General features: G+C 56.1%; 2 protein-coding genes across 3 annotated transcripts; one reads left to right on the plus strand and one right to left on the minus strand.

The window, feature by feature from the left end:
* HSPB7 (heat shock protein family B (small) member 7) lies at positions 1-3,917 on the plus strand. 2 transcript variants are annotated; one of them, XM_080801785.1, is made up of 4 exons: positions 1-275; positions 781-914; positions 2,117-2,298; positions 3,859-3,917. In XM_080801785.1, the coding sequence occupies exons 1-3, from the start codon at positions 74-76 to the stop codon at positions 2,294-2,296; spliced, it is 516 nt and encodes a 171-aa protein (XP_080657911.1). In that variant the 5' UTR covers positions 1-73; the 3' UTR covers positions 2,297-2,298; positions 3,859-3,917. The 2 variants fall into 2 exon arrangements, with proteins under 2 accessions (XP_080657911.1, XP_080657912.1); XM_080801786.1 differs by having other exon boundaries at positions 781-899; positions 2,117-3,909.
* Positions 3,918-11,687: 7,770 nt separating this feature from the next.
* On the minus strand, positions 11,688-13,425 carry SRARP (steroid receptor associated and regulated protein; the record flags this gene model as incomplete). Its single annotated transcript, XM_080801740.1, has 3 exons — positions 11,688-11,748; positions 11,844-12,267; positions 13,392-13,425. The coding sequence occupies 3 exons, from the start codon at positions 13,423-13,425 to the stop codon at positions 11,688-11,690; spliced, it is 519 nt and encodes a 172-aa protein (XP_080657866.1).
* Between the last annotated feature and the right edge of the window lie 3,741 nt (positions 13,426-17,166).

The following is a 17,166-nucleotide window of genomic DNA, read 5'->3' on the forward strand; positions in this document are numbered from 1 at the left end:
CCCCAGAGCCTGCCGCCCACACCCTCTCCTGTCCCCCTGCCCGCCTGGCCAGCGCCCGGCCGCCGGCCCGTGGATGAGCCACAGGACCTCCTCCACCTTCAGAGCGGAGAGAAGCTTCCACTCCTCCTCGTCCTCGTCCTCGTCCTCGTCCTCATCCTCCTCAGCCTCCCGTGCCCTCCCGGCCCAGGACGCGCCCATGGAAAAAGCCCTGAGCATGTTTTCCGAGGATTTTGGCAGCTTCATGCGGCCCCGCTCGGAGCCCCTGGCCTTCCCAGGCAAGTGGTCAGGGCTGGGAGGGGAGATGCTCAGGGAGGGGACCCCTGCTCCAGGGCACCTGTGAATGCTGCTGCCCAGCTGCCCAGAACAGGTGCTGCCCGACTGTAGCCACGTGTGGCCACCATGACAGATGTGGCCACAGAGACAGATGTGGCCCCAAGAACAGACTGGCCCTCAAGGAACAGCTGTGGGCCCAGGGGTCAGCTCTGACACCAGTGGCCACACAGGGCCCGGGGCCAGGTCCTCCCTGGAGCCCTAGAGGACTGGACGGGGTTGAGGGGTGGGAGGCACCCTCCAGCCTCCAGGCCCGGGCGGGATGCTGCCCACGGGGTCACTCAGCTGCCCACGGAAAAGGTGGGCTGCAGGAGGCGAGGAGAGGTGGGTGGGGTGGGGGGGTTTAGGAACAACAGCCGAGGGGGAGGCCAGGCTTGGGGGAGGAGCCGGGAACCGGGGTTCTAGAGGCAGGCCTGCCCGGGGCTCAGCTCACAGCAGCCTTCCCCACAGCCCGGCCCGGGGGACAGGGCAACCTCAAGACCCTGAGGGACGCCTATGAGTTTGCAGTGGACGTGAGTGACTTCTCACCTGAAGACATCATCGTCACCACCTCCAACAACCAAATCGAGGTGCGGGCTGAGAAGGTGAGCCTGCCCGCCCTGCCCGGTCCCTCATCCCGCCGTACCCTCTGCGCAGTGTCCCCACCCCCTTGCCCCTGCTGGGACCCCAGACCCGGACTGCAGACCTTGCTCCTGTCACTTGGAGGCCGAGGGCCACCCCTCCCCGCCCACCGCTGCTGCCCCTCCCTGCCCCAAGGCGTGGAGACCCTTCCTTTAGGAGCCAAGGGCAGCTGAGGGGGCCATGGGGGAACGGGAGAGGCCTGCAGGGGTGCGGGCAGGGGGCACCAGAGGAGGTGAGGTGAGGAGGCAGCCGAGAGGATGGGGATGGTAGCTGAGTGCGGACAGCTTTTCTGGCAGGCATGTGGGTAGGTGGGGAGAAGAGTCCCCCCACGTGACACCTTTCAAGTCCCTCTTTCCTCCCCCACTCGGAGGCTCAGCCCCTACCCTGGGATCCTCCAACCGGGGCCCAAGCCTGGGCTGAGACCTTGCCGTTCAGGGTCAGAAGCACTCCAGACCTCACATTTCCTGCACCCAAGGGTCTCAGGGTCACTGGGTCACTAGGGTCAGGCCTCTACTGGGAAGGAGGGTGTGGCCCAGCTTGCCCCCAGAGGGCCACAGCCACAGCGGCCCAGCACACAGGGTCTGTCCAAGGCTTCCTGCAGATCCTCTGTGACCTGACTTCCTCCGCTGAGCACAGTGGGCAGGCCGCCCCAGCACCCCGGCCAGAGAAGCCGAGGACTGTGGGCACCAGGACCAGCGGGCTGCACGTGCCAGCCGGCAACCCCCGCCAGTGACTCAGCCACCCCGGGCTCCTCTGGACACTGTGTGCCGGCCAAGCCACGGGGGGAGGGGCGGCCCGTCCAGCCAGGGCGGCGGACACCCGATGTGTCTGGGCATCCCAGGGGGCACGGCCCTGCTCCGTGCTGCCTTCTCTTTGCCGCTCAGGAGCTCCAGATTCCGCCACGGAGCGGCTTCCTCCCTGAGCCAGCCCCACCCAGCCCCTTACCTCCGCCCTGGGGAGCGCCGGGGCTCCTCTGAGCACCCTGTCGCGCGCAGTCCGGGCCACAGCCACCCAGGCCAGCCCCTCTGCACCTGAGACTAGAGCCCTCCACGTGGGCGCGCGGGGGGGGGGGGGCTGGTTGTCACGAGAGGAGGGAGAAGGGCTGTGGCTTGACGTGCACAGGACGGGGGGGGGGCCCAGCCCTCACCCACCACCCCTTCCCCAGCTGGCAGCTGATGGCACAGTCATGAACACCTTCGCTCACAAGTGCCAGTTGCCTGAGGACGTGGACCCCACTTCGGTGACCTCGGCCCTGAGGGAGGACGGCAGCCTCACCATCCGGGCCCGGCGCCACCCGCACACGGAGCACGTCCAGCAGACCTTCCGGACCGAGATCAAAATCTGAGGGCCTCCCCCTCCCCGTCCCCTCCCGTTCCCCCTCTTCTGCCCCCACTGGCCTGCCAGAGACGTCTTCCTCACCCCTCATGACAGCTTGCAGGACATCTCAGCTCAAGTTCCAGGCCCTGAGGTGGGTCACCCTCCCACCCCCCGCCCTGCTAAACTGAGGCCTTCTGCTCTCCAGGGCAGGCCAGGGAACCTTTTGCCTCACCGATGGCCCCCAGATTCCAGATGTGGCCTCTTTCACTGAATCCGGAATAAAGGGATTTAGATGGAAAAGGAAGCTCCCAGAGAACCCACTTTGGGGAAGGCGGACTGGGACAGGCAGGATCCCCAGGCAAAAAATCTGCAGGACAGACAGATAGACAAATCCTTTGATCTCTGGAGTTGCAGGGCAGGAGCGGGGGGACAGGGACCTGGGACCCCCTTGGCCAAAGGGAGCAGGGAAGGCAAAGGCAGATATTAGGCAAAGCTGCTGATCCGAGCCGAACTGCACAGGGAAGCCGGAGGGGACAGCCACGGCAGGGACCCTCCCCTCTGCCATGCCCTATGCCCCAAGCCCCAAGCCTGCTGCGGGGCTGCCTGCCTGTTTCCCCCACTGGCCAGCTGTGCCCGGGGAGGGGGACGGGGGGCACACAATGTCTGTATATAGCTGGGGTTTTTCCAATACACCTGATTGGTGATAAACTGTACAACAGCCCCGCCCCCCCCTTACCTGTTTGTGCCCTCGAGCAGGGCCTCGCTGCGGGGTGGGGCTGGTCCTTCCTCCGGCCCAGAGACACCCCCCCCTGCAGACGGGTCACCCAGCTGAGGCGGGAGACAGCATGGACAGGGCCTTGTGTCTTCAAGGTTGGGCCCCAGATTCTTGTCACCAATCCCCTGTGGCCAGTTACCTCCCCCACCCTTCCCCCTCTTTATTCGATGAATCTATAGGCTTGGTGTGTGTATATACCTCACACGGGCCCACAGTCCTGTCCTTCAAATACTGAGCGATACTGTTATCTGAGGCTGAATTCAGCACATTCAGAAATCAGATTTTGCCATCTCTACTTTTATCAAGGGGGAAACTGAGTCTCTGAGCGGTTGAAAGCCCAGCTCACTCATTAAAGGCTGGATTTGAACCCAGGCTGTGAAAGCTACTCTCAAACTGCGCCCCCCCACCCCCCCACCCCCGCTCTGAGTGCCAGGGGGTGCTTCCCCTCATTCTGCCTCTGGTGGCCTCTGCACCCTGCCCCACAGCTTCCTGCTGGAGAGAGCCCGGTTATAGGAAGAGCCCCCAACCCAGTTCCCCTCTAGTCTTCAGTCCAGGGCAGGGGACCTCCAGGCAGCTTTCATCCTGGGGAGCCCCAGGTATCCCCAGTGGCACTGGCTTGGTCTCCAACATACAGAAGCAGGGGTGGCGGGGTGGGGGGAGGAAGGGGTGGTTTGCCCTAGGTGAGGTCCCCTGGGGCAGGAGGTGGGGCCAGCTTCTCACTTCTGCAGCTCTTAGGTCAGTGTCCTACGGGTGGCCTCTCACCCCTGCCATTCTGGGGCCCTTAGGGGATGGCAGGGGGAGGGGGGTGGTGGGAGGGGGCATGGGAGGGCCCTAGCATTGTACCCTGCACACACAATAAACAACAGAAACACAGACTTCTGGAGGTCACCTTCCTGAAGTTCTCAAACTTGGGATGGGGCTGGAGGCAGCCAGGGGGAGAAACCCCAGAACAAACCGACATGCCTTCCGGAGACCTGGGGCCAGGCCTGGCAGCTCAAGTACATGTGAGTTTGCTCTGGCCTCCTCCCTGGGCTCCCAGACCCACCTGAGCAGGAATCCCAGAATTATTTCCCTGAAAAACCTTGCAGAAAAAAACCTTCTCTTTGAACTGCCAGGCACCGTCCCAGGCACAGGGACGCCGAAGGCGGGCCAGCTGTCCTGCGCCGCCCACCTGCTGGAAGCCCATCTTGTGTGAGGACCAGACTGGCTGAGTGAGCGGCTCAGGGTCGCACAGACCCAGCGGCAGGCCAGGGCCGGACCCTGGTTGGAGGGCTGGCTGGTTCAAGGAGTCTGGGTGCGCTCTGGAGGGACCCCCCCCCCAACACCAGGAGAGGCCACTGAAACCCGAGTGCCAGGCGCTCCCCAAAGCAGCTCCCGCTGCAGGCGGGAGGAGGGGAGGAGGGGAGGAGAAGGGAGGAGAAGGGAGAGGGGGCGCGGTATTTCCAGCCTCCGTGACTCACTGATTCCACTGGGCTATTTGCAGCCCCGAAACTCATAGGCGCGGGGGTTGGGGGTGGAGCCGGGCCAGCTTCCCCGTCTCCTTCGACCCCCCACCCAGGGACAGGCTCACCTTGGCTTCCAGACCCCAGCGATGTCCCTCCCTGGGTCGCGAAGGGGGCGGGGGCTGGGCGGCGGGCAGCCGGGGCTGGGAAAGGGGGCAGTTCCCCCTACGTGGGCGGTGGGGCCCGAATACGCCCCACCCCCCAAGCCCCAGCAGCCCTCTCCCCAGACCGAGGTTTGGGGAGATGACGATTTAGCAGGGCACAGAGCAGAAGCTGTGTCCGAGAGAGCCCTCCCACCAAGGTGACCCTGCGGAGGAGGAGGGCCGGGAGGTGGGGACGGCAGGCCCTCTTTCATCGGCCCCGCCCCCCTGGGCTCCCGGGCTGGCCCTGGCGCTTTGTCTCCCCGGGGGGCCCCCCACCCTTTCCAGGCTAAATATAGGTCTGGCTCCAGGCCCTGCGCCCCACCCCACCCCCTCCCCGTGAAGAATAATTTTAGCAGCCCCATTCATTGAGCGCTTAGTGTGTGCCAAGCATACTGCTCATCCCCACAATAATTCTGCAAGGTAGGTATCAGAGAGGTTCAGAGAGGTCAAGCAACTGTCCCAAGGTCACCCAGCTTGGAAATGGCATGGCCGGAATTTGAATCCTTGTCATATGGCTCTAGAAAGTTCTCTGCTGAGTCTTGAAAGTCCAAATCAGCCCCTCCTCCCCGCCTCCCCCCAACACAACACCACCTGAGGATTAAGTCAGCTCCCCTGCCCCAACCTGGCATCCTGTACAGGGAATACAAACTTGTACATCTTTTTTTTTTTTTTTTTAAAGATTTTATTTATTTATTTGACAGAAAGAGAGGGAGATCACAAGTAGGCAGAGGCAGGCAGAGAGAGAGAGAGGAGGAAGCAGGCTCCCCGCTGAGCAGAGAGCCCGATGCGGGGCTCGATCCCAGGACCCCGAGATCATGACCTGAGCCGAAGGCAGAGGCTTAACCCACTGAGCCACCCAGGCGCCCCAAACTTGTACATCTTATATAGTTTTTGGAGCGGGCCTGGGCAGGAGGGCAGGGGAAGTTGAAAAGGTGCAGCCTTCCAGGGCTGGAGACCTGAGAGAAGGTCCAGGTCCCGTGGTGCCAGAGACCCGGAAGGGTGCCAAGGACCTAGAAAGTCCCATCTCGTTCAGGTCCAAAGCTGCCTCCTCCAGAAAGCCTTCTACAGCTACCAACTCAGGGGCACAGACAAGCCCAAAGAACCCTAGGCCCAGACTTTGTGTTCAAAAGAAAGTGAAACTCAGATGACAAGGGGTGCTTGACTGAGGGTAAGGGCAGACCCTGAGACCACCCACTTGGTTGGCCGGCCTTGTCCCCTTAGGGAGTCACTCCAAACTCCTCCTGGTGTGGTGGGGAAACTGAGGCCCAGGGAGGGCTAGAGCCTTCTCCGGGGTCACACAGATGTCAGTGACAGGCGAGATGAAGACTTGGGCCTCCAGAACCCCAGACGGGGGCATGTCTTCCAGACCAACCCCCTTCGTGCCCATGGCCACCTAGTGTCCTAGAGGTAACCCCCACCTCCTACAGTGTGCCCCCCCAGCCCATCTCCCCAGTCTCCTCGGATCCCAGTTCTGCAGTAGCAGAAGATGCCTTTTTCTGCCTTCTTGCTTCAAGCCTGGCCCGGAAAGGGAGCTAAGTGCGTGTTTGTAGGATGTTTTGAAAAGCTAGCGAGCCTCAGTAAACAGTGGAGGGTCCGCGCAGACTCTGGAGCTGCAGCCCCTGGGTTCGAATCTTGGCTCTGCTGCTTCTGAGCTGTGTGATCCCGAGTAAGTAACACAATCCACCTGTGCCTCAGTTGTCCCATCTGTATGTGGTGCTAATGAACTCCATGGCCAGGCTTGTTTTGTGATGCATGGAAAGGGCTTGGCACCGGGTAGCCGACTGGAGCTCACGTATGCCATGCTCTGGAAATGCCCAGTAGGGTTCAGCTACTGTGACTTCATCTAATTCAAATGTACCTGGAATCCCCAGTATCAGCCACACTGTCTGGGGCTCTCTCAAGGCCAAGACTCAGAAGCGAAAAGATCGCCTGGCCATCTCAGAAGATCTTATCTGGGCCCTGGAAGTGGAGGGGGGGGTGGGAAAGAAGCCTCTGGGAGCTTTAGTTTCCTCATCCCACAAACAAAGATGAGGCACCATCCTCCCAGGGCTGCTACAAGGAACCGGAGAGAGACGGTATTTTACTATAAGCTCAATAAATGCTAAAGCCTTGTTAGAATTGTGCTTGTTGGGCACCTGGGTGGCTCAGGGGGTTAAAGCCTCTACCTTCGGCTCAGGTCATGATCCCAGGGTCCTGGGATGGAGTCCCGCATGGGGCTCTCTGCTCAGCAGGGAGCCTGCTTCTCCATCTCTCTCTGCCTGCCTCTCTGCCTACTTATGATCTCTGTCTGTCAAATAAATAAATAAAATCTTAAAAAAAAAAAAAAGAATTGTGCTTGTTTTCTGAGCAAGGGAAGCCCAGCTTCTACTCACCGGGCACTGCCCTCAGGCCACAGAGGGCCCTGAGGGGCACGGTGACTGGAGTCTGCAGGTGTCCCAGGTGGGAGCCTCTGGGCAGGGGAGGGAGTGTTATTTACAGTCAGCACAGCTGGGCAACCCACCCCTGGCCCGGGGCTCACCATGACACGCCAGCTGGACCAGTCCCCAGCTCCGAAGCCCTTCAAGGCCTCAAGACTCAGGGACAACTTTTCATGGGAGTCTGGGGGCTACTAGATTGGGTGTGGGCCCTCTGGGCACAAAGCAGGGCTGCGGGCCCTAGGAGCCCCAGAGGAGAAGGCAAGGCAGCAAATCTGTTCCTACCTTCCATCTTTCCGAGTCTTTCCCTCCCTCCCCTCCTTTTAAAAAGAAAATAATTTTTAAAAAAAGATTTATTTAGAAGCACCTAGGTGGCTCAGTCGGGGAGGCATCTGCCTTCAGCTAGGGTCCTGGTCTCGGGGTCCTTGGATCGAGTCCTTCGTCGGGCTCCCAGTTCAACAAGGAGTCCGCCTCTCTCTCCCTCTGGCCCTCCACCCACTCATGCGCACTCTCTCAAATTAAAATATCTTTTAAAAAATAGACTTCTTTAGGGGTGCCTGGGTGGCTCAGTGGGCTAAAGCCTCTGCCTTCGGCTCAGGTCATGATCCTGGGGTCCTGGGATCGAGCCCCGCATCGGGGCTCTCTGCTCAGCAGGGAGCATGCTCCCCCCCACCCGCCTGCCTCTCTGCCTACTTGTGATCTCTGTCTGTCAAATAAATAAATAAATAAATAAATAAATATATAAATAAAATCTTTTTTTAAAAAAAACTTATTTGTTTATTTTGCAGGGGAGAGAGAGAACGAGATGGGGAGAGGCAGACAAAGGGGCAGAGAGAGAATCCCAGGCAGACTCCATGCTGAATGCATAGCCTGATCCGGGGCTCGATCTCATGACCCTGAGATCACGACCTGAGCCAAAACCAAAAGCCAGATGCTCAACCGACTGAGCTGCCCAGGCACCCATCTCCCCTCCTTCTCACACCATTCTCAACCACTGCCTATCATGCGTAGACACTTTAAAGCCCTGGAGACACAGCCCTGGTGAACCACGGCTGCCAGGCTGGAAACACATTCACTCATTCACACTTTAACTCACTTTCTTCTATTTATCGATTCATTCCCTCAACAGAATTGTTCTGAGTTCTTGCAATATGGGTGGTAGGCAAAGTTCTGAAGCCCAACAACCTTAATTTCCTTCTTTTCTTATAAGGTTTTATTTATTTATTTGACAGAGAGAGAGACAGCAAGAGAGGGACCACAAGCAGGGGGAGAGGGAGAGGGAAAAGCAGGTGTCCCACCGGGCAGGGAACCCGATGCGGGGCTCTATCCCAGGACTCTGGGATCATGACCTGAGCCAAAGGCAGATGCTGAGCCATCCAGGTGCTCCCCCCAAATGCCCGTAATTTCAACCCTGGTTCTGCCACTTGCTAGCTGTGTGACCTTGTGCCAGTGGCTTTCCCTACCTGAGCCTCAGTTTCTACATCTGTAAAATGGGACAGTGCCTCACAGGATTGTGGGTGGAGAGACTAACTGAGCTCTCTCCACCCATGAGTTCCATCTCAGTGAGGGCCCTGCTTACCCGTTCAGCCCCACACACTCTCTGCACACAGTCCCGGCCCAGGCTGGGGCCTCTGCCCATTGAACAAATGTGAACACAGTGCCGGCCGCCTGGCTCAGGGTCATGGTGGCTTACAGCTGCGGAGTCACACTGCCTGCAGTTTGGATTTGGGCTCTGCCTCTTTCCTCATCTGCAAAACGCCCATAAAAGTCATACCCACTGCTCTGGTCTGATACGAGAGGAACAGAGGTGGTGTGTGGTGCATATGAAAAAATACATAGTCATGGGGCACCTGGCTGGCTCTGTCAGAGAGCAGGTGACTCTTGATCTCAGAATGGTGAGTTCGAGCTCCATGCTGGGTGTAGAGCACTGAAAAATAAATATACTTAAAAAATATATATATATATATAATATATTGTATATGTATATATGTATACATATAGTCACTGTCGGGATGAAGGGGGTGTTGGTTAGAAGCAAGTTTGGCTTCTGGAAGCATGGACCCCATTGGATGGTCTGCCCAGGACTCTGGCCCCTTGCCCAGCATTCCCTACCCTACCCGCCCGGCCAGGACACAGGACACGGTGCCCTCCAGTCTGATGATAGGGCGGCACCTGCTGTTACAAAGCTGGACCTGCAGCCACAGGCCCACCCTCTTCCTTGCGGGCCTCACACTTCCTTCGCAGCGGTGCCTCAGTCCCGTGCTGCACCACCAGGGGAGGAGGGAGGTGGGGCAGACGTCACCCAGATGACTCTGTCACTACCCCTCTAGACCAAGCCGCCACCCCCGTTCGTCTGGATTAGAGCCAGGCTCTGAAGCTTCCCAACCCCCTCCTGCGCCCCCATCCTTGCCTTCTGGTCCCAGCACAAGAGCAAGGGGGAGTTTTGTTTTGTTTTTCAGTAAGCTCTACGCCCAACCTGGGGCTTGAACTCACGATCCCAAGATCAAGAGTCACATGCTCAGGGTGCCTGGCTGGCCCAGTAGGAAGAACATGCAATTCTTGATCTAGGGGTCTTGAGTTCAAGCCCCACAATGGGTGTAGCGGTTACGTAAATAAATAAATAAACTTAAAAAAAAAAAAGAGAGAGAGAGAGAGAGAGAGAGAGTCACATGCTCTACCCACGGATCCAGCCAGGCGCCCCTACAGGAACTATTTTTTTAAAGGTAGGTCTGGGCATGTCGCTCTCTGCTCACAATTTCCAACAGAACCTATCTTAGAATAAAATCTGAAGACCTCATCACAGCCTGCGAGGCCTCACATGATGAGGTCCCTGCCGCCTCTCCGGCCACTGTTTCGTGTACACATGCACGCGTTGTCTTCCCCCAACTGGAGAATGAGCTCCTTCAGGGTGGGCCCTTGTCTGTCTTATCAATGGCTCCAACTGAGGGTCTCGCCCAGAGCACACAGTAGGTGCTCAGTAAACACCTGGTGAGTGAATGAACACTCCAGCCAGACTGAAGAACTCTGTTCCTTCTTCTGGAACACTCCCTAGCCCTGTTCTCTTGCCTTTGGGTGGCTCACTCACTGGTCACATCTTAGATACCACTTCCTGCAGGAAGCCCTCCCGGATCTCTTCTCCCCAGAGTGGGCTGGGCGCCCTCCTTCAGCCCCAGCATTATTCTGTATGCCTTACTGTTGCACTTATCAGAAGGTATAGTAACAGTCGTCGTCCTTTCTTGCCTCCCCCACCAGGCTGGGAGCTCCTGGAGGACGGAGTTATGGCTACTCCCTCTGGATCCCCTCTGCCTCAGAGGGATTCCGCTGAGTGCATCCCTCAGCTCCGTGCACCTCAGCTCCCTAACCTGAGCTTCCTCACACAGGCACCCCCAAGGATGTCACTTCCCTGGCACAGAGCAAACGGCCAGTACAACTTGGCTACTAGGGTTTGTAGGAAACTAGGAAAATAGCTGTTGAATAAATATGTGAACATTTAGCGGTTTTGTTTTTTAGAGAGGGAGGGGGTAGGGGCAGAGGGAGAGAGAGAAACTTAAGCAGGCTCCATGCCCAGCACAGAGCTGACGTGGGGCTCGATCTCATGACCCTGAGATCATGACCTGAGCTGAAATCAAGAGTCAGATGCTTCACCAAGGGAGCCCCCCAGGGACGTTCAGCAATTTTAACAAGAAATCCTGGAGATGTGCTTCCTCGGCTGAGTTGATTAAGGATTCCGCACACCGCCATCCATCTTAGACCTACACACAACCTCACACACACGCCAGTGACCCCGCTTCCCACTGGGTAACGTGACTGCCCCCCCGTGAGGCAGGAACCCCCACCCACCCCTTGTATCCCTATAGGCCTGGTATGTAGTAGCTGCTCAGGAAATAAGAGCTCGTATGTATCTGATTAAACACGAAACTCCATTACCTTGCGGAGCCCCTCCCCTGCCCTCTCGACCAGCACCTCTCCTTATCTCCCATTTTGGGTCACCAGGCCCTGCCTGGGCCCCCGAATTTCCCCACCGGTGTCCGGGTCTCCCAGGGACCCACACGCTGGCCCAAGAGCCAGGATGGCGGCAGACAACTCGCTGGGCCTGCCCGTCACACTGGGGCAGCCTGACGCCACGCAGGGTCACCCCGGGACAGGACGCCAGCCAGGTGGCGGAGGGGAGGGTGGATTTTCACGGCGCCGGCTCCTTCTCCTCTTTTAGATCATACTTTGTGACCCGCTCAGAGGTCTTTCCCACCCACCGTATCAGAAAAGCTCCGTGCCCCCCGTCACCTCCCGTCCCCGTACCCCGTTTCGGGTCCTACACAGCACTCGTTCCATCACTGCTCAAAATCATCTTTATTGATTCATTTACTTATTTAACCCTTGCCCTCACCCACACCCACCGCCCCGAGGATAAGCTCCAAGAATGCCGTGCTGTCTTTCCGAGTACTCTGCTGAGCCTGGGGTGCAGAAGATGCGACATTAGGATTTGCTGTAGGACGAACTAGTCTCTTTCCCTGCGCGGGTGCCTTAAGGCGAACAAAGATAAGTAGGAGGAAGGAGGAGACCTTTGAGCGCATACTCGATGGCTGCTTCAGATGTCCTTGATCGTTCTAATGCTGTTCCTTGGCTCGGGTACAAAGACTTCTGCTTGGCTGGGGAATGGGGGGCCGGGCTTTGGGAACGTCAGTTTGGAGCTCTCCAGCCCGCTGTGCCAACCCCTCCTCCGGGGCCAGGCTCTTCTAGCTACTCTGCCTGCCCGCAGACACAGGAGGAGAGGGCTTTGAGCGAGCCGATGACCGTGCCCCAGGCTGAAGACCTTGAGGTCACAGCCTTCAAGGGGTTCCCCTTGGCTTCAGGAGCCTCCTGGGGGACCTGTGGACCGACTGGGGAGGAAGCTGGGGCCGCCGTCCCTCTGCGGGCTGGCAGGGTCCCCCCGGGGTGGGCCAGGTGTCCCCCACCCACAGGGGCCTCCTGAGTCGGGTGGGGTGGGTTTTCGCCACAGAACAAGATATAGGTCTTCATTGGAGGAGTGACAGGTCCTAGATGAGGACCGGAGGCTCGGGGGGGCACCGGGGGTTCCACCAGGGAGAGCTGTTTGCCACGAGCACAGTCGATAACAAAAGTGAGGTGAGCGGCAGGGATGGTCTTCGGATGGCCGGCAGGCTTCCCACCTGGAAGGAAGGAGACCGAAGGCTTGCGTCAGCACAGTCCGGTGTGGTTTCATTCATTCACCTGTTTCTTCTGCGAGGGTTTCACTGCCCAACGGGCTGACACACAAAGATGGGAAGAGAGTGGGGTCTAAGAGCATGGATTTCAGCACGAGGGAGACCTGAGTTGAAATCCTGGCTTTCCCCTACTCAGCCGTCTGCCTTCCGGAACAGAGCCCCGGGGATCAGAGCTTCTGTGGGTAGGAATTTCCCTAGTGGACTCTGGTATGCTGGGTGGGGGGGGGGCGTGGTGCTGAGGCTCTGCATTTTTTTTTTTTTAAGATTTTATTTATCTATTTGATAGAGAGAGAGACAGCAGAGAGAGGGAACACAAGCAAGGGGAGTGGGAGAGGGAGAAGCAGGCTTCCCACTGAGCAGGGAGCCTAATGTGGGACTCGATCCCACGCCCCTGGCATCATGATCTGAGCCGAAGGCAGACGCTTAATGACTGAGCCACCCAGACACCCCAAGGCTCTGCATTTTTAGCGATCCCCCAGGGAATGCCCGTGCTGCTGGTCCACAGACCACACTGTTGAAGTAATGAGGTCCTTGAGCAAGAGGAAGGTCCTGCCATCTTTTACAGATGAAGAAACTGAGGCTCGGCTTGTGCAAATGGTGGTCCTCAGGGAGCACCGGGCTGCTCTCCCCTCCCCGATACAACTTCGTCCCTAGCCCTGAAGGCCACTGGTAGTGCCTGGGGCCGCCTGGGGATCCAGATGTGCTGGCATCCCTGCAGTCTTACTTTTGTGCCCTCCTGACCCAGCTCAGGGAGAAGCCGTGAGCCAGTTGATCCCCCTTATCAATGAAGCGAGGGCCCGAGCAGCTCCGTGTGAATCCAGAGCTTGGACTCTCCAACAGTGAACTTCTTGAGTTACCTAAATAAATTCTCTTCACTATGTGCTCTTCCTCACGACACAGTCTTGGAAGGAAGTTCACGTTCTCGTAGGTTCGTTAACACAGGGAATCCACCAAGCCCACCAGCCATGGCTTGAGAATCCCAGCAGCTCCAGGGAGAGTGTCCGCCCTCCCAAGCCCCACCTTGGCGGGTCCTTCTGCGGTGCCTAGGCCCCGTGCCCGCCACCTCTTACCTGAGCAGGTCTCCAGATCTGTCTCAAGGCCCATGACTCTGGGGCTGGCTTGTTGGTCGCTGGGGGCTTTCGAAGGGCGGGGGGGGGGGGCACTGCTGCAGCCACAGTGGGAGAACTTCTAGCTCTGGAAGGAGGAGAACTTCTCAGCAGCTTTTTCCAGGATGTAGTTCCCCACCCAAGGATCAGACCTTTTATATTTACCAGACCGGATCCGGATCTGCTCAGTGAATTCCACCAGGAGCCTCAGGGACTGGCCCGGGGCAGCTAGCGGATCGCTTTGATGCTCAGGGTTATGTCAACAGAATTGTTGTCAGGTCACCACTGGGAGGCTGTTTTACCAAACAGACACCATTTCTCTCCACTCCAGCCGCTTCCCACCCATTCTTTGCCTCAGTCTGCCCAGACTTCAACAAGAAAATGGATTTCTCGGGGCGCCTGGATGGCTCAGAGGGTTAAGCCTCTGCCTTCGGCTCAGGTCATGATTTCAGGGTCCTGGGATCGAGCCCCGCATCGGGCTCTCTGCTCAGCAGGGAGCTTGCTTCCCCCTCTCTCTCTGCCTGCCTCTATCCCTACTTATGATCTCTCTCTCTCTCTCTCTGTCAAATAAATAAATAAAATCTTAAGAAAAAGAAAGAAAATGGATTTCTCACAACCCTGGATGCTGGGGACAGATCAAGATGTCCATGGAATCTGTGTTTGGTGAGGACTCACCAGGGACTGGAAACAGCAGGGTCTTTATGGGGCAAAATGGGCAGGGGCGCCGTCTGGAGTCCCTTTTATCTGGGCACCAACCTCTTCACAAGGACTCCACGCTCATGATCTAATTGCCTCCCAAAAGTGCCACCTCCAAACCCCACCGCACTCGGGATTCCATTTCACTATATTAATTTGAGGAGGACACACTTAGTCGACAGCCTCTTTTAAATCAACCGACTGTTTTTATTGAAAAACAGTATATACTTTATTATCATCATTTTTTTAAGGGGAGTAGAGTTGACGTGCAATATTGTATTAGTTTCAGGTGCCTGACAGAGACATAATGATTTGACATTTACACATAGTAGGAAATGCTCACCATGGGAAGTGTAGTTACCATCTGTCACGAAAAAAAGTTATTACAATATTATCAGCTACATTCCCCGTTCCCATACTGCACTTTTCATCTTTGTGACTTCATTTTATTTTTAAATTATTATTATTGTTGCTTTGAGATTTTATTTATTTATTTGAGAGAGAGAGGGCATGAGAGTGGGGGGAGGAGCAGAGGGAGAGGGACGAGCAGACTCCATACGGAGCACAGAGCCTGATGAAGGGCTCGATCTCACGACCCTGAGAGCACGCCCTGAGCCAAAATCAAGAGTCAGCCGCTCAACCCCTGAAATCAAGACCCAGCCACCCAGACACCCTGACTTATTCATTTTAAAACTGAAAGTTTGTACCTCCTTATTTTTAATTAAATATTTTATTTTTAAGTGATTTCTACACCGAACGTGGGGCTCAAATTCAGAACCCCGATACCCAAACTCACAACCCTGAGATCAAGAGGGATGCGTGCTCTAGCAACTGAGTCAGCCAGGCCCCCCAGTGTTGTAACTGGAAGTTTGTACCTCTTAAGGCCCTTCGCCTATTTTGCCTAACCCCTCCCCCCAACCAACCCTGTGACAACCACCAGTTTGTTCTCTGTATTGGTGAGTCTGTTTCAGTTTGTTTGCTCATTTGTTGGAAATATACTTTGAAATGAAAATCGGTATCGTTTCATTAAATGTAACAGTATCGCCTCTGTACATTACCAGTAACTCTGCATGGCGTAAGAATAGTGCTCCCCCAAAGATAGCCGTGCCCTAGGCCCCAGAACCTGTGAACACGTTTCCTGACACAGCAAAAACGACTTCGCAATGTGATTAAGGGCATTCCACTTCTAACATCAATTCCGATGTGCGTGTGTTTGTTTTCTCCCCACACCAGCAAGCGATTAACTCTGTTCTGACACAGTCTACCTAGAGTCAGCGAGATTCCATAGATGAAGGGCTCATTCCCACATGACTGCCACTCCCCCACATTGCTCATGCTAATTGTAATGCCACACTGTCCTCTCTGATTCTGATTTCTAGATCAGAGCTTCCCATGACCCCCTCCTTATATGCTAGAGTGGCACACAGAAGTCAGAGAAACATTTTACTTACTAGATTACCAGGTTTGTTTGTTTGTTTTAAGATTTTTTTTTATTTATTTGACACAGAGAGAGACAGCACAAGCCTGCAGAGCAGTAGGCAGAGGGAGAGGGAGAAGTGGGCTCCCCACTGAGCAGAGAGCCTGGTACGGGGCTCGATCCCAGGACCCCGAGATCATGACCTAAGCTGAAGGCAGACACTAAACTGACTGAGCCACCCAGGCACCCCCAGGGTTCTGTTTTGTTTTGCTTATAGATTTTATTTATCTATTTGAGATAGAGTAATAGCGAGAGAGATCACAGGGGGCGAGGGAGAGGGAGAAGCAGAGCACCACTGAGCAGGGAGCCTGACACAGGGCTCAATCCCAGGACCCAGAGATCAGGACCTGAGTCAAAGCAGACGCTTAACCGACTGAACCAGCCAGACGCCCCTAGTAACCAGTTTATTATAAAAGTGTGCAACTCAGGAACAGCCAGGTGGAAGAGATGCACAGGGCAGAGAGGGTGGAGAAAGGGACGGAGCTTCTAACACTCTCTGAGTCCACCACTCTTCCTCGATCTCCTCCACTCTGTTCATGGAGGATGAAGTCATTACCATTAGTGACTGAACTCCACCTCCAGCCCCTCCACTCTCCTTGACGTTGGTAGGTGGGGCTGAACGTTCCAGTTGGTTCCCCTGGCCACCAGGCCCATCCTTAGGTGACCTAGGGTCTTTCTAAAAGCCAGCTAGGGGTTCCCGGGTGGCTCAGTGGGTTAAAGCCTCTGCCTTCGGCTCAGGTCATGATCCCGGGGTCCTGGGATCGAGCCCCGCATCCAGCCCTGCATCGCATCGGGCTTTCTGCTCAGCAGCCCTCTCTCTCTCCCTGCCTGCCTCTGCCTACTTGTGATCTCTGTCTGTCAAATAAATAAATAAAATCTTTCAAAAAATAAAAGCCAGCTCATGGGGCATCCCGGTGGCTTGGTCCGTGGAGCATCTAGCGCTTGATTTCCGTTCAGGTCCTGATCTTGGGGTCCTGGGATTGGGCCTGTGTGGGGCTCCGTGCTCGGTGCAGAGTCCTCTCTCCCTCTCCCTCTGTTCCTCTGCTCATGCTCTCTCTTTCTCTCTCTTAAATTAACAAATACAAATAAAAATCTTTTAAAAATTTTAAAAATAAAAGTTACCTTGTTAATACATAACAAAAGATGCCTTTTTAAAAAAAAAAGATTTCATTTATTCATTTGATAGAGCATAAGCAAAGGGAGTGGCAGGCAGAGGAAGAGGGAGAGGCAGGCTTCCCAATGAGCAGGGACCCCAATGTGGGGCTCCATCCCAGGACCCTGGGATCATGACCTGAGCCAAAGGCAGACGTTTAACCGACTAAGGCACCCAGGCGCCCCCAAAAGACACCTTTCTTGCTCTCAGCACTCAGGCAGTTTCAAAGGGTGAGAGGAGCTCTGTGCCAGGAATTGGACAAAGAGAAGATAACATATATTTCTTATGATAAATCACATTGTCACAGGTGTGTACTTTGAGAGGAAGAGATTATCCTGAATTATTTGAGTGAGCACAATTTAATCGCACTAGTCTTTAAAATTGGAATACATTTCCCGGCTGGGTTAGAAAGT

Source organism: Martes martes (assembly GCF_963455335.1).
Source record: "Martes martes genome assembly, chromosome: 4".
Classification (NCBI taxonomy): Eukaryota; Metazoa; Chordata; class Mammalia; order Carnivora; family Mustelidae; genus Martes; species Martes martes.

Bases quoted from the DNA above. Each gene is read 5' to 3' on its own strand.
- HSPB7 (XM_080801785.1), top strand. From the start codon at position 74: ATGAGCCACAGGACCTCCTCCACCTTCAGAGCGGAGAGAAGCTTCCAC. The intron at 276-780 runs GCAAGTGGTCAG...CCTTCCCCACAG, and splicing joins GGAGCCCCTGGCCTTCCCAG to CCCGGCCCGGGGGACAGGGC. The intron at 915-2,116 runs GTGAGCCTGCCC...CCCCTTCCCCAG, and splicing joins TCGAGGTGCGGGCTGAGAAG to CTGGCAGCTGATGGCACAGT.